Source organism: Opisthorchis viverrini (genome assembly GCF_000715545.1).
Source record: "Opisthorchis viverrini unplaced genomic scaffold opera_v5_51, whole genome shotgun sequence".
Taxonomy (NCBI): Eukaryota; Metazoa; Platyhelminthes; class Trematoda; order Opisthorchiida; family Opisthorchiidae; genus Opisthorchis; species Opisthorchis viverrini.
The window spans coordinates 230,675-243,013 of record NW_008751707.1 but is presented as its reverse complement, the minus strand read 5'-3'; the positions used below and the strand labels follow the sequence as shown (position 1 = coordinate 243,013).

Genomic DNA, 12,339 nt, shown 5'->3' with positions numbered 1-12,339 from the left:
TTTCGACCGTATTGGATAATGCGCCGGCGGTCACGGTCAACCGTTGGGCGATCGGAGTGTGCGGTTTTTGGGGCCGACCTTTTCTAACCCGTCCTTCCTCGGGGGAAGGCAGGATCGCTGCTTCCATAAATATGGACATGCTGGTCGCCTGGGGGAAACACCTTACTGCCTTCACACTCCTGTCGCAGAGGACAATACGGCTTTACCCCCAGACCGCCTCGTAGCACGATTACTCGTAGTACGGGGTCTCGCCGCTCTTTGTCTGGCTGCTACCCTTTGGCCTTCCTGGCATGGTTGCACCCTGTGGAACGAAGTTCCAGCCACTGTAGCCCGCGGGATCGCTGCAGCACTCAAGCCCGACCACCACGTCAAGGTGTCAGCTTTAGGTCGGGATGGTTTGTGAATAAGCTTCTTTTAACTGTTTTGCATGACAAACCCACGTTTCGGAACCCACGCGAATATCATAGATGACCTTTCCGATTCGCCAAGTGATTTTTCCTGAATGTTGGGATACGCGATTACCACGATAGTCCTTTACTAGCACGCTCTGTCCGATGTCAAGATGTCGCCACTTTGCGGTTATAGTAGGACTCCATTTTCTGATTTGATGACGCCGCCTCATTTGAAGGCTTCAGAAGGTCAAAGGTGCCAAAGGAGAGCAGCTCCGTCCATCACTTTGACAATTTCCAGTAGCTCAATAGTATCGAGCTGCTCTGACTAAAGCGCTACTGGAAACGCACAGTCATGAGGATGAAGATTTCTAGGAGGTTGAATGGAAGCGAGTTAAAGAAGCTATGCTGCGGCTTTCAGAACTGTTTGTCCAAGTCACCTAACTCAGTCAAATGAACACTGGATATTGTCGGGACCAGCAAATCTTACTGCTGTCATAGGCCATACCAGCAACTAGCGGCAGTAATTGCGCACGCAGATCCCCAAATACTGGATAATTAGAAGCTTGAAGAATGACAGAGAACGCTAGTTGATTTCGAAGGCCCGGAAGATGAAAAAGGCTTTCACTGCAGGCAGCACCCGCGCGCTGTTTCAACTGATCCGATCATCCGCTCAAAAGAAATTAGGTGTTGGCGAAACAACATGCGAAAAGACGGAACGGCAGTTCACTCCCTCAGTCGTCTTCAGCGTGCGCTGAGCACTTCAAAATACAATTCAGCTCGTCTCCTTGAACACAACCGCTGGAAGAACCTAGCTGGACTGAATGAAACATCGACACAAACCTACCATCAGCAACCGAAACCCAGCATCAGAAATCAATCCTGAAGCGGGACAAGGCAGCTGGCCCGGATGGTCTACACCCTGCGCTCCTCAAAGAAGGTGGCGAGGTACTGGTGAGCCTTTCGACAGCCATATGGCACAAGACTTGGAACGAAAACAATAGAGCTCCTCGACAGTCATCCAAGTCCTCAAAAAGGGCGCAAGAACGTTATGTGAGAACCATTGTGTTATCAGCCGGGTACCCTTCGCATCAGAAGTGCTCTCTGGCATTATTTTGTGCAGGTCGGTCGATTATCGCGAGAGAGATTCGTGGTAACAAAGCTGGGTTTCTCCCTGGCCGAGGATTCATCGACCACATGTTTACCTTGAGACAAATTCTTGAACAGCGCCACTCCTTCACGTTAGTCGTCCCGATTTGAAAGCTGCTATTGATGCTGTCGATGGTCAGAAAATTTGGCAGTGTCTGGCAATCAAAGTGTCCCTTCCAAATTTATATCCCTTATAAGGGCACTGTATGCGAGCTTTTATGGGCGCTTACGAGTATACGACAAGCTTTTGTCACAGTTCGCCACGTTCAGTAGTGTAAGACAAGACTGACCTTTCCCACCTTTTCTCTTCGGCTTTATTATTGATGTGCTACTTGAAATTTCTCTGCCTGCCTCTGAAACCTCGGGAGTCGAAATGCTCCCGGGACATTCGCTCATAGACATCTAGTGTGCAGACGATATTGCTCTTCTTGATTCATATCTTTCAGAAATGCGAATCACTTTAAATAGCATAAATAACTGTCGCACGGTTCGGCATGCGCTTCATATATGCAATTGTAAAGTACTGCCACAAGACTTGGTGGGATCAAACCCACACCTCGTGCTTGTGGGTGAGCCGATCGATGTGGCGAATAAATTTGTTTACCTGGGCGGCGTTATAGGTTCCGATGAACTGGCTGAAAAGTAGATTATTTCTCGAATGGGAAAGGCCAGGACAGCTTTTGCCAACCTCCGACACCTATGGCGCTGACATGACGTCACTTTGTCTGTCAAGGACAGAGTTCACACTGCGGTTGTGCAACCCAAACTGCTTTATGAATCAGAGACGTTGGTTCTACGCGGTGTCTCCGAAGCATTGGTCAGGTCTGATGGGAACATCGGATTAGCAATGCTGAGGTACGCCAGATGGTCTTAGGAAGAAGGAGCTCTTCCGCTGCGCAAGTTATACTGGTTGGGACATGTGGTGTGCATGCTGGAAGACAGTCTGCCTTACAGAACTCTTTTCGTGAGTGGAAGCGACCGAGAGGTGGACAGTGTAAGACCTAGAACGATGTATGAAAACATTAACTAGTAAACTCAGTCGGGTCGATAGCTGCTCGATAGCTGCTCCTTGGATGAGGACCACGGGACTCAACCAACCGCTCGTTAATGGCACTGGCAGAGTGACCCAATTGTGTAGTCAGTGGCGCTCGAGCATCAAAGCTGCCGCCGTCAATGCGTAGCTACCCAATTCCTGAACAAACCAAACATGCCATCGCTTTCTAGGCTTGGCCGTATCTCCCACACTCTTCCACTCGCCGGTGGTCAAACTGTAGCATCTAGAACCAATGCTTATAACTGTCAACATCTGCTTTGTGTGGATTTTGGAGTTCAGCGTGTCTCTTTCTGCCAACGCCCAGGTTATTCATGTGTGCATGTTTGTGCGGTGAGCTGTCTTTCTCGCAAATCGTTGGCTTTATTACTTTTCAGACTTACTGTGCAGTAGATTCAAAGGATCTGACTGGTGGGTTTGTTACTGCGTGTGCTGTGACATTTTTAGTTTCTAGACGTGTAACGGCATACTCGGCCTAACAAATGATGTTTCTCACTCCATCCAGAGCTAATTCACTCCGTCTCGTTCTTTAATGAATTTTATTTTCGTCTGCCGACTTCTAACCGTAAATGTCCCCATTTTGCTATCCCTCGTTCCAGGGTTTTGGATGGACATTGGACAACCGCATGACTTCCTGCTTGGAACGAATTTATTCCTGAAGTATCTTGGTAAACAGAAGGGTGAATCCGTACTAGCTAACGGCCCGAATATTCATGGTCATGTGCTCATTGTAAGTGCATGCTTTTAGTAGTTGATCACTTGGTACAAATGGTACAAATCACCGATAAGTCTATATCCACCATATCCCTTCCTAATGTACATGAAGCATCCCCTTCAAATATCCATCCCATGTCAGTGCTGCTCGATTTGCTTCGGCTTCCTGAAATGGCGCTAGAATATATAAAAACTACCTTTATCAAGCGGCAGCCGTTTCTACCTGTATGTTTAAAAAAATTCTTCAGTGCCTAATTGTCATGCCATCAGAAGGAAGCAAGAGGGCTGGAATACTGCCAGGTTGCCCTAACATAGACAGGGGAAGTTGAGAGGCAGAGGTCGGTTTCGAACCGCGGACCTTCCGGTCAGTAAATTCGCGCTTTAATCACTCAACCATCTTGCCCCATACATGATTGCGCGTGCGCTATGGAGCTCGCTGAACGTTAAAGTCTCAGTTGTCATAGGCCTGTGGTGGTGGTGGTTGTAGATTTGATTTTCTGGAGGCAGTCATGACGGCATTATCTGTGGTGTTCGTGAATATGACTTATGTGACTCTTTCAGTATTCAAACTTCGAAATTATTGCGTGCATGCTGATACATGCTGATACAAAATTTCCCTCCCGAAACTCAAATAGACTCTCAAAGCCTCTCTTCCTTGTCTTTCACAGCATCCGAAGGCCACGATCTCCCCGTCTTGCGTTTTAGGTCCGAATGTTGTCGTCGGCCCAGACTGCATGATTGAAGATGGAGTACGCGTACAGAACTCCACGCTTCTACAAGGCAGCATCATTCGTGCACATTCGTGGGTTTCCAATTGTATAGTTGGGTGGCGATGCACTATTGGCCAATGGGTGCGTGCCTTTTGTCGATTTTCCAAGTGGTGGTTCCTCAGTATTCCCTTGTTTTAACGCTATGAATAGTGGGCTTAAGCATCTAAACTGAACGCTTTTGGTTCATTCCATCATGCTGATCTCGAAATCACTACTGAAGCCTCATCCCATTAGACCGCTTTACTCATACAGTGAAATTGAGGTGGCTTAGAATGCGCCCCAGTGGTTAGTTTCGGAATTCGCCTCTATAATTCGTGGAACTTGAACGTTTTCCACAAATGCTTTCTAAAGGTGAAGCTCGGTTTCACGGATTCTTGGTTCGATTGCCTTCAGTGTAGCTAGGTCACTGATCAGCAAAATGGCCCGTTATTCGGAAACCACCCACAGCCAAGGCTGCACTCCAATACCAGTTTGATAGACATCGTGTTCACTGTCAACGGTCAGCGGCTGTGAGGTGTACAAGTCAGGAGGGATGCCAAGAAAAATTGTTGGAGTGAGTCGATTAACCCAGCTAACAGATTCTAGTGATCCGTTGATAGCTTTTACACTAGCCCACTTGGAAAGAACTCTTGAGGAACGAACTACATTCCGATTACACTCCACCCTCGAGGCCATAGGAATGGCTGTTTTGCCTCCCAGTGGCATTGCAACGATAGTTATTAATAAAGTTGGGTTATTCTTGCTAGAGCTAGTGTTAGTGTTATGTTATGTTGTCCCACTATAGTATGAAACTCTTGTTGTGGTTTTATTTGATCTGCTCGATAGAGAATCTTAATTGGCAATACAAACTGCCCGCAATGAGGCTTAGATGAGGCAGTGCAAGAAAACGCAACATTTATTGTACCTCCGGCGTTCGCACTTTTTTGGATTGTAATGTTGAAATACATATTTTTTGTACGATTGTCTTCGTTGGCACTCATTATTCTAGTTTACTTATTAACATAGCTCCGCAGTAACCTTGACGACTGACTGATTACATCATACGACTTCACTGCATCAGTGTCTGCCTCAGACACAGTTTTTTGGAAAGTTTTGCCGAACTGGAACATTTCCACACATATTAAAAGCCCCTGCAAAATCATCGAGATGTCATCGCACAGGTTTGGAGAGCCTTAGAAACAATCATTATTTGGCATGCATGAGGTCAGTGGCCGCACTAGCACTTCGACAGCCATAATAAAATTCCGATTGCCATCATAGCCCCATTAATCCTAACAGTGCGTCACGGAGATGGATAGCTAATGAACTGTGTAAGTTACGAGTCGTACATTCTGTGGATCGAAACTTAGACGAATTGATCTCCTCGGTTGTGCTTATGTAGACACTCGTCTGAGATTTTGCGTTATGGATCACGGCACTTACTTTGTTGTTTCGGTATACGTTCACAAGGCGCTTTGTTTATGTGACACTGCATGGAGGTGTCAGTAGTTTAGCTTAACTGGAATGAATTAAGCTGACATTGTAGACGTTTCATGGCCGACATACAAATTGACCTTTGCATCTGACGTCAATTCCGTGTGACTTGCACCATAGCTTACGCAGTTGTAGTGAGAAACAGTCAGGTGGACCGTAACAACGATCCTGTCGTTTTATGGGTGTCCATTCCACTCTTGGTCGAGTGAATATCTCGTGACAAGGCCTTGGTTTAACACAGTAGGTTATTCTCAAAACGGTCGCCATAAACAAAGTACAAACATCAAGGAGTAGATTAAAAGCATGTGACCTGTGTCAGCTAAAAGCAACTGATGGGGTGCGACCGTGTATCCGCCATCGATAACTAGGATGCTGCTAGCTGCCGCTTTACGTGACACCTCCAGAGATCACTTGTGAATGGTCAAGATGATATTCCCGATGGTTTAATCAATTTAAAGGGTCCGCTATCGTGATTCCACTAAAATTGCAAGTTGGTTCACTCGCTAATTTAGAGAACTGCTCCTGTATCCAATTACCTTGTATTGATAGTTTAATTGTCCGCTTAACTTGACAATCTCGTTGTAACCGTTTTGTGACCCATCAAATTGACATCAGTGGAACGTGGTTTGTCGGTGCACATGGGTAAACTCACTTCGATTAGTGACGAAACACTCAAAACAATTATCAAGCTCGGCTGATATTAGGATAGGTAACTCCCCAGCTTCGTCTGCCAACAGGTTGCGGTTGCGCTTTACCGCAGCCTTCTGACTGTCTGCCTATGCGGTCGTTGGTTTGTCCTCCGAACGGCAAAAGTTTCATCACCAATCGAGGTGACATCATCAGTGTATTGTTAGGTAGTGGAGCAGACCGTAGCGCTGAGTCAGTGGTTGTGTACAGCGCGCTGATAATTTCGCCTTGACTGGTGATGAAACGTTGTCGAGCTTAGTGAACAAACTAACGGTCGTATACTCTAGTCCATTCGTGTTCTCAGTATGTCTAGCTAGTCCATCGGCATCGTTTGAGTTAGATCCTGGGTGTTGCTGGTATTGTTCATCTTCCAGGATTGGACCCATGTGGCTTTCGTGTGCTCCGCTTGGAACATTGAAAGATATGGTAGCTAACCGATGTCAACGACGCCCATCCTGTTATTTTCTGTTCAGATTTCTGACAGAGTTGGAAGTTTAGATATCTGAGGCGTTTTGTGTGGTAGGCTAGCCCTTGGTTCCACTCATTGTCTCCTTTTTTCCTCCACTGTATTGGATATTTTATTCAAAATAACTGTGTCCTGCATCCTTATTACGTAAGTGAATGTTTGTCTTCCCATAAATCACAGGTTCGAATGGAAAATGTATCTGTCCTCGGTGAGGATGTAATGGTCTCTGACGAGCTGTTTGTTAACGGCGCTCGGGTGCTCCCGCATAAGAGTATCCTTCAGTCGGTTGTAGAACCGCAAATTATTATGTGAGCAGTCTGGTGCCACAGTCTAACAAGGTACACAATCTGTTCCAAGGTAATGTCTTCGCGATTATTCTCCACTCTCCTGTGATTGCCAGTCAAATGGGTAAATCATCTTGCAATTTTTCTATTCGGCGCTCTAGCGCTAGGCCCATGTTGGTTTTGTTCCTTTTTATTATTTGGCAATGGCTTAATTAGCCTAATTACCGCTAATTTTGACCGTGTCGTCTACCTGTTTTGTACTGCTATCGGATTTTTTCAATTCCTCTCTGTGTGGTTTCATGCGAATCGGTTGTTCCATTGTGCCTTTTTGAAAATACAAGTTGTGTTAAAACGCCATTTTCACTTCTGATTTATATCCCTATTTTCGTACGAAATGTTCCCTGGACCTCAATCTTAAGACAATTGATATGTTTTAACATTTCCGCAAGTTAGTAAATCTGATTGCTTGTGAGATTTGACTTTACTTTCTCGTAGCTAACACACTAGCCAGCACACCGCAATTAACTTCAGCCAGGTCTCCTACCGAAATACAGATATCCGTACTGACAAATCCAAAAATTTCCCAAAAACGTCTTTTATTCTCCGCACATCAGTTCAAACTGGAGGAAAACCAGGATTCAAGTGGGTGCTTACCTCGCTCACTGATCACTGTAGACTTTACACGGCCGGAAACGAAAAATGCTGGAACCATCCCACTGCCGACAACCTGACTGATGATGAAATCTCAGGTACATTTGGTGAATGGGCTACCTGACCGATTTGCTTTCTGAATGACAACATCGGATAATGTAGTATTACTTCATTTACTTTAAAGCGACCATCTTCTGAAGCCGGATGAGTCTTAAAAATTCTCATGCAGGGGCGGTCGGCGACCAGATTTGTCCAAAATTATGTAAGCCTTCTTTCTTATGAAAGGTTTAGACAATTGTGGACATAATCACTTTGGTCACCCTTTTTAGTTAAAGCTCTTCGTTATTCTCATTCACTTCTTCTTTCCAACGAAGAGAAATTCGAGTAGGGGACAGTGGATAAACATTGGAACCTGTTCAATGGAGACAGCAGGTCCATTAGAAGCACTTCTTTTAGTTCGAAGTACCAATCAACTGGTGAATTAGTCAATGCCTCATAACACTACTGGGTATGTTTTTTTTAGTTTTGGTGTGCGAACCCGTAGTTTGCAGTATATCGGACAGTCTAGCGAAAACGGACATTTGATGGGGGCATAATTCTGGCCAGGTCGGTACTCAACAGTCGTGCCTTGCTCTCGGTAACTGATGTTGGGTCTGAATTCATAGTTCTCAGAAGTGAGAGGATGTCGGACATTGCAGAACGCTTCACTGAGTCGAAAGGAACCACTCGTTCGAAACACACTTCTGCAAAAAATATTCGTCATTAATGTTAAGCTTCGAGTCCGTGCTAGATATGTCCTAGGTCCCGAACTCCAGCCTCAACAAGTAGAATGGTTGTGCTAGCTAGTATATAGCCGCGAATAAGTTGAGATCGTTTACTATTGTGCACATTTTACGCTTGTATTAGAGTTGGTGGACCTGATGCTATGCGTACTCCAGTATACCCTCTGGATTCCCTAACCAGTAACCTGCGGTAGGCTTGAGAAGGAACTTTTCTTGGGAGGCCACAATGGCGTTCCTCATTAGCCCTGATTTTGAATGAGATTCCTCCATAGAGGACGAAACGCCCTTTCTCTGTGGTGCACTTTTTTAGGAAGAGGGGTGCTTACCAATTTCTAGATTTTAGAGTTACCGTCAACTTCTGAAAAGTAAAATCCTGAATGTAGCACATTTTGAGCAGTTTTCTTGAGAGTTATCATGTCACAGATCGCAAAAAAGCACAATGGGACGTATTTGGAACTGCGCCCACAAAGGACGAGTGCGTGCAATTATATTTATATAACTGGATGACTGAAGTTGGGACCCACAAAAATTATCATTGAATTGACAGCCGAGGACTCGAAAGTCATGTTTGCGGATGGCAGCAGTAATGCGTGTTAACTTGCTGTTTGCAATTGGTGTGGAGGCTCAGTATATGAAACCGCGAAATGACTGGAGTGGTGTGAGGTTCTTCTCTATGTGGTACGTAGCTGAGTGAAGGACGAGGATAAGTCAAAGGGGCAGTTGCACGTGGGTGACTAGGTTTATTAACAAATGTGACTGGGAGTCTGCGGTACTGAGCGTGGAATTAATGCATTGACCAAAGGATTTGGGAACAGTCCTCGAAACATGTTTCAAAACCCAATCTAGGGCGCTGGACTTTGTTTCAAAACTGTACCCATCGGCCATTCTGAGAAGCCATATTGAAACTGCGCAGTATGGCTTATTCTGTAACGGAGGCACACCGACCGTATAGTTATGATTTCGATCCCTTCGGACGTGCCTGTCGTTCAAGTTACCGGGCTGTATTATTCGTTCGCTAGTGTAGCATGCTTCCAAGGAAATTCATTTAGTGGAGTTCGATGATGGCTAGAACGCGATTCTTGAGAACTGCTCAGTTTTACAGCCGATGTCCTCATTACCGCACCATCTACTCTTTATTCCCCTTGTTATACACGAAGTCGTGTAATATCAGTGTGTGACTCCAATCTTTTATCTTGCTTGTGTTGGACAGACATCCCGATCTACAACGTCACTTCATAAATGATCATTGCTGTTTCACAGTCCCACTTTCGCAGGCACTTTTATAATGTATCTCACCGCGGACAAACAACCTACGGAAAGATTGCAAACGTTGATTCAAGAGTATTTTACTGGGACCAATCATACTGCCTGTTGCCAGTTCATTGATGCCATTCAGCATTCTTCGGAAATTTGGGAGATAGGCATTTCCCTGCTAGACTGCAATCTGCCGTTTTCCGCACGTTTTTTCGGCGCTATGCTTTTGCATACGACCTTAAATTCAGCTGTACGTTGCCACCTTCGAGTTGACCTTTGATGTTTTAGTCCGTCCCACCTACGGAGAAATTGTTGATGATTCGCGAGCGATTGTTAACATCTATTGTGGAACTTCGTGACTTGGAAAGTGAAGGAACTGGGAAAATATCCATGCTTTTAAAACAGCTTTTCAAAGCATTAGTGCATTTGGTTTTCCGAACTGTTGATTCCTGGGACTTTCCCGTTAGCTTTGTGGTCAGTCATTTAAAAGGTAGGTTACGCAGGACTATTTTACCCAGTGTACACCTCTTTTCTGGCTTCTGATGGCAACGTTTTAAAAGCTTCGTAGCGCAAAATGCCGCAGCGTTAATCGTGATACCATTTTACCGCCAATTGGTTCCTATCTGTGACAATGGAATCATGCTGTAACCCAGTTTGAACAGATTTAGAACATCTGTTTCTCGGTCAGTTGTGTTCCGCCCGTCCTCGCGACTCCCATTCTTTGCTTATAAGCGTGTTGTAAGTATATATTTGCCTACCATTATGGCACTTCCGTAAACCGCTTGACATGTTTTTATCGGCTTTACAAAGTCGCATGTATTGTAAGGTCTTAGATATTTTCCCTAGAGGTCATTTAGCCCGTTTTTTCAAGAGCTACATCGACTTGGTCATCTTCTGTTAGCTGGCTAATTGACAGGGAGAAGCGTCAGGGCTCAAACGCTAAGACTGAACAACTAATCGAGGTATGGTGTTCAACACTGCTAAGACTTACCACTCAAGTACTAATAGCTGCGGTCACTTCTAACCGCACATTGTTTGCAGCAGACCATGTTCATCATGTTTTGTCCCGCGTTCGTTTTCTTTAACAAGCTGATTTTCTTTAAGTTGAACATTGTGTGAAGTGTAACAAAGTAACGATCACGTAAATTTGCTTCACTGGCCGCATATAGCATAGCCCCCAGCCAAAAGTGACAACAACGTTGGTAAGACAGGCATGCTTTCCCATAGTTACTATCCTCACCGACATCCTGAAATTTCGACATGATAAAGGGACATAACTACTTTCAGCAGCGTTGGTCTCTGTTATTGCAAACTCTTGCCGCTGGATTGAATGAGACTAGTCGCTTCCGATCCGTCGCATTTTCATCCACTAAATTCGTTGTCCATTTATTGGGCTTGGAGTTGTTACAAAAACTAATCACGGGTTGCCGACGGTTAAACGTTGCAAAGAGCTTAGTATCATTAGCTTCCCCTCATTCTCCTTTATTCGGCTTTCGTCACTGTAATGATCATTTGAAAGATTTTGGATGGGAAAATTTATGCCCTGGCCATTTGTACTAATAATTGCCATTTGTTCTCCGAAGTTAGGGGACACTGGTTTGGAGAGAATTTATGGATTCCGATTGCTTTGTGCTTGATGGAGACCATCTGAATTGATGGAAACCGCAATTATCATTATGTTTTTTCATCACAAATCAACTTAAAAAGATGCCGTACACAAAATCTATTCAAAGTAGTTCTTGAGGAATGCCCTGCATATATTTAAAAAACAGACAAGTTTTGTGGGGAGGGGAAGTGTCCAATCCATGGTGTAACTGAGTCGCTCTTGTCTCTGTTCCCTATGTTTAGATTCCGAGTCCAAAGTTTTGACACAACTACCGGCAGATTCGGCAGCTACGGATGCAAACAACTTTGTGGTGTGCTTCCTATCCATTCTTGTTGAAGAATTCAGCTCCGCTAATTTGTTGTTTCATGTGCGGCAACAAATCAAGCATCTCATTCTCAAGGAAGAGTCTCTTGTTTTTCAAATTTTCCAGGTATGCGAATTACTGACCTACATCGAGGAATAATGTTTTGTGATCGCAATGCTTCATTCTAAGCCACTGCATACCTATTATCATGAAAATGACACCGACTAAACCTCCCTCACGCCCGCGTAGTAAATGACTTGGACATCATGGTCTGACTGCAACCAACTTTGGACTGATAAAACGATGATTGCAAAATACCGTCTGTAGTAAAGGCTATTTAGACTATATGGACGACGGTGTAACTCAGGCATTCACTCAAATCTTAGAACGTCACTGTCTGAACTGCCTGTCTCTCTGTGTCTTGGCCACCTTTCCTATCCTTGTTTGTCTGTGACGGTGTTGTGGCTTAATGGGACGCTTAACCCGTTTTTCATTGAACACAAAATTTCCCAGAACTTGACAGGGTTGTTGCAAGCGGTCAATAGTCGTCACAATGGTGCGTAGTTGTATAGGGCTTGCAGCAGGACTCACCGCCCACTAGTTATATCGCTTCGGTTGATGACGAAGAGACTGGACCTTACCGTGGAGTGACGGTTTGCGCACCTCAGCGATCCATTGAGCTATACTAGGGAGTGTCCCGCGACACTCACAGAGTCTCTCACACCAGGTTGGTCAATGGTTAGAGGTCTGACGAACACA

The 12,339-nt window shown here is 44.9% G+C and overlaps 2 protein-coding genes across 2 annotated transcripts in view; both read left to right on the top strand.

Annotated features, from left to right (window-relative positions):
* T265_03513 (hypothetical protein) overlaps positions 1-7,341 on the top strand; it is a gene marked incomplete at both ends in the record, with an annotated part of 17,380 nt that extends 10,039 nt beyond the window's left edge. The window contains 3 exons of the mRNA XM_009168025.1: positions 3,189-3,319; positions 3,972-4,154; positions 6,880-7,341. Coding sequence (XP_009166289.1) covers positions 3,189-3,319; positions 3,972-4,154; positions 6,880-7,011 — 446 coding nt within the window. The remainder of the gene's footprint in view (positions 1-3,188; positions 3,320-3,971; positions 4,155-6,879) is intronic.
* Positions 7,342-9,701: 2,360 nt separating this feature from the next.
* Positions 9,702-12,339, top strand: part of T265_03512 (hypothetical protein) — a gene marked incomplete at both ends in the record, with an annotated part of 28,711 nt that continues 26,073 nt past the window's right edge. The window contains 3 exons of the mRNA XM_009168024.1: positions 9,702-9,920; positions 9,959-10,160; positions 11,519-11,706. Coding sequence (XP_009166288.1) covers positions 9,702-9,920; positions 9,959-10,160; positions 11,519-11,706 — 609 coding nt within the window. The remainder of the gene's footprint in view (positions 9,921-9,958; positions 10,161-11,518; positions 11,707-12,339) is intronic.